The sequence below is a fragment of the Cyphomyrmex costatus genome, unplaced genomic scaffold (assembly GCF_001594065.2).
Source record: "Cyphomyrmex costatus isolate MS0001 unplaced genomic scaffold, Ccosl1.0 scaffold277, whole genome shotgun sequence".
Classification (NCBI taxonomy): domain Eukaryota; kingdom Metazoa; phylum Arthropoda; class Insecta; order Hymenoptera; family Formicidae; genus Cyphomyrmex; species Cyphomyrmex costatus.
In genome coordinates, this window is record NW_017276877.1 from 242,825 (window position 1) to 245,604 (window position 2,780).

Below are 2,780 nucleotides of genomic sequence, written 5' to 3' on the forward strand. Positions count from 1 at the left end.
AGTCAGAATAAACGCTTTCGACAATTATTTTAATCAGTATCGTCTGATTAGACGTCTCTGATATTTATTCTATATACCAGTACCGTCAAAAGAGACGCTTCTGGCATTTCTAGCAAATTGTTGTATACACACATATGATGATACAGACCAGTACTGACAAGACAGATGCTTCTGGCATTTGTAACAAAGTATTGTATACATGTGTTTGGCAGTATAAATCAGTACCATCCTAGAATATGCTTCTGACATAAATTTTGCCATAACAGTTACAACAAACGCTTTCGTTTTTTATCTCTGATATTTATTTTACCAGTACCATCAAAATAGACGCTTCTGGCATTTATAATAAAATATTATATACATGCATATGACTATACAAATCAGTACCGTCAAAATAGACGCTTCTGGCATTTATAATAAAATATTATATACATGCACATATGACTATATAAATTAGTACCGTCAAAACAGACGCTTTTGGCATTTACAACAAAACTACTTTTATACATGCATATGGTATTACAAACCAGTACCGTCAAAATAGACGCTTCTGGTACTATAGGTTATACCACACTATGGAAATGGAGCATAGATATTCTAAAAATTACCGAATACGCACATCCGCCTACTACTATCCAGTATAGTAGGTGCACGCCAATAGCTCGACGAACAGGCCGCCCCGTCCCAGATGTCAAACCCACTGTCACAGCTGCACAGCTGGATTCTGGATCCAGGCACTCCGATCAGCTGATAGGCAACAGCGCGTGAGCGATCTCGACGCTACGTTGCCACGTCGGCGCGCCGAGCATGCTGTGTCGACCTGCGGTGCTATGAATCGCGTTGAGACTGGAGACCGCTCACGCGCCGCGGACGGGTATTCAGAGCTTCATTCTAATAAAGTTTTGACTGTCAATAACAGTACGGATTAAAATTTAAAAAATACTCAGTAAAGTTTAAGATTGGCCGTACATTTTCGTTTTTTATTCGTGCTGATTGGATAATTAGTTCGTGAGAACGAAAATCGTAAATCTAGTCATTTTTCAAGCTCTGACATCTTCTATCTCGAAAATTATTAATTTTATCAAAAAAGTCTAAGACAAAAAAGTTTCACTTTGACCCAATTAAGCTTACAGAATTTTTTCGAATTTTTTGTTCAAAGTTTTGATTTTTTAAACAAAAAATTGTTTATAACTTTTTAATGACCACTTCAACAAAGAAAGTGTATATATATGCTTTTTCGCAGAATAATATAAGGAATCGAGTCTAACCATTTTCAGTCGCTAAAACGTTGAATCTAGATTTTAAAAGATCAAAACTGTGAACAAAAATTCCGAAAAAATTCTGTACGCTAAATTGGGTCAAAATTAACATTTTTTGTTTCTCTGACTTTTTTGCTAAAATCAATAGTTTTCGAGATAGAAAATGACAGCGCTTGAAAAATGACTAAATTTACGATTTTCGTTCTCACGAACTAATTATCCAATCAGCACGAATAAAAAACGAAAATGTACGGCCAATCTTAAACTTTAATGAGCATTTTTTTTTATTTTCATCCGTACTGTTATTGACAGTGAAAACTCTATTACAATGTAGCTCTGAATGCTCGTTCGCGGCGCGTGAGCCGTCTGCAGTCTCAACGCGATTCATAGCATTGCAGGATTCGCAAGTCGACACAGCATGGCAACATGGTCGGCGCGCCTACACAGTGGTCCTCAAGCATATTTAGGTTTAACTAAAATGTATATATACATGTATATATATACATGTATATATTTCGAAAACAGAATCAGCTACGATTTTCGGGCTAGTGAATTTGGAATCCTGGGACGATTTCAGACAAATCTGCGCTAGCAGAATTTTGGTACATTTTAGTTAAACCTAAATATGCTTGAGGACCACTGTGCCTACGTGGCAACATAGCGTCGAGATCGCTCACGCGCCGCGGACCAGCATTCAGAGCTTCATTCTAATAAAGTTTTGACTATCAATAACAATACGGATTAAAATAAAAAAAATTCTCATTATAGTTTAAGATCGGCCGAACATTTTCGTTTTTTATTCGTACTGATTGGATAATTAGTTCGTAAGAACAGAAATCGTAAATCTAGTCATTTTTCAAGCTCTGACATTTTCTATCTCCAAAATTATTGATTTTATCAAAAAAGTCGAAGAGACAAAAAATGTTCACTTTGATCCAATTGAGTGTACAGAATTTTTTCGGAATTTTTGTTCAAAGTTAAGATTTTTTAAACATTAAATTGTAACTTTGACCACAACAAATGATGGAAATTTTTTTTCATTGATTGTTTACAGATGACTCGAATGAATATTTTGTTGCTAACAAGAATGAATTAAATATAGAAGAGGAAGCAGAAGCAATAGTAGTAGTAGAAAAATTAAAAGAAGAAAACATGTTATCGGATAATTTAGAAACAAAGAAACCGCCTTCTAATTGGTTCATTGTGCAGGAAGTAATAAATCGACAAATAGGTAGTAATCCATTATTCCAAAGAAGATTTTATAGTTCTTTACATGCAGTAAATCGACTGGAGTTTAAGTACAAACTCCATGACATTAACGAGGTAAATTATTTATTTTGTTACATGTTGACTTATTATATACAATGTTTTATACATTACTTTTGGCAGGGAATGGAAGTAACTCGTTACTTGTAACGAAGTTACAGTTACAAGTTACTTTTTTGGTAACTTTACTGGTAACTGCGTTACTTTCTTTTTTTGGTAACTGTAACGGTAACGAGTTACATTTTTTGGGTAACG

General features: G+C 34.7%; 1 protein-coding gene across 1 annotated transcript in view; it reads left to right on the forward strand.

The window, feature by feature from the left end:
- The first annotated feature begins 513 nt into the window (after positions 1–513).
- The window catches only part of LOC108774896 (DDB1- and CUL4-associated factor 8), a 6,031-nt gene continuing 3,764 nt past the window's right edge, over positions 514–2,780 (forward strand). The window contains exons 1-2 of the mRNA XM_018541126.1: positions 514–643; positions 2,314–2,582. Of these exons, the coding sequence (XP_018396628.1) occupies positions 514–643; positions 2,314–2,582 (399 nt within the window). The remainder of the gene's footprint in view (positions 644–2,313; positions 2,583–2,780) is intronic.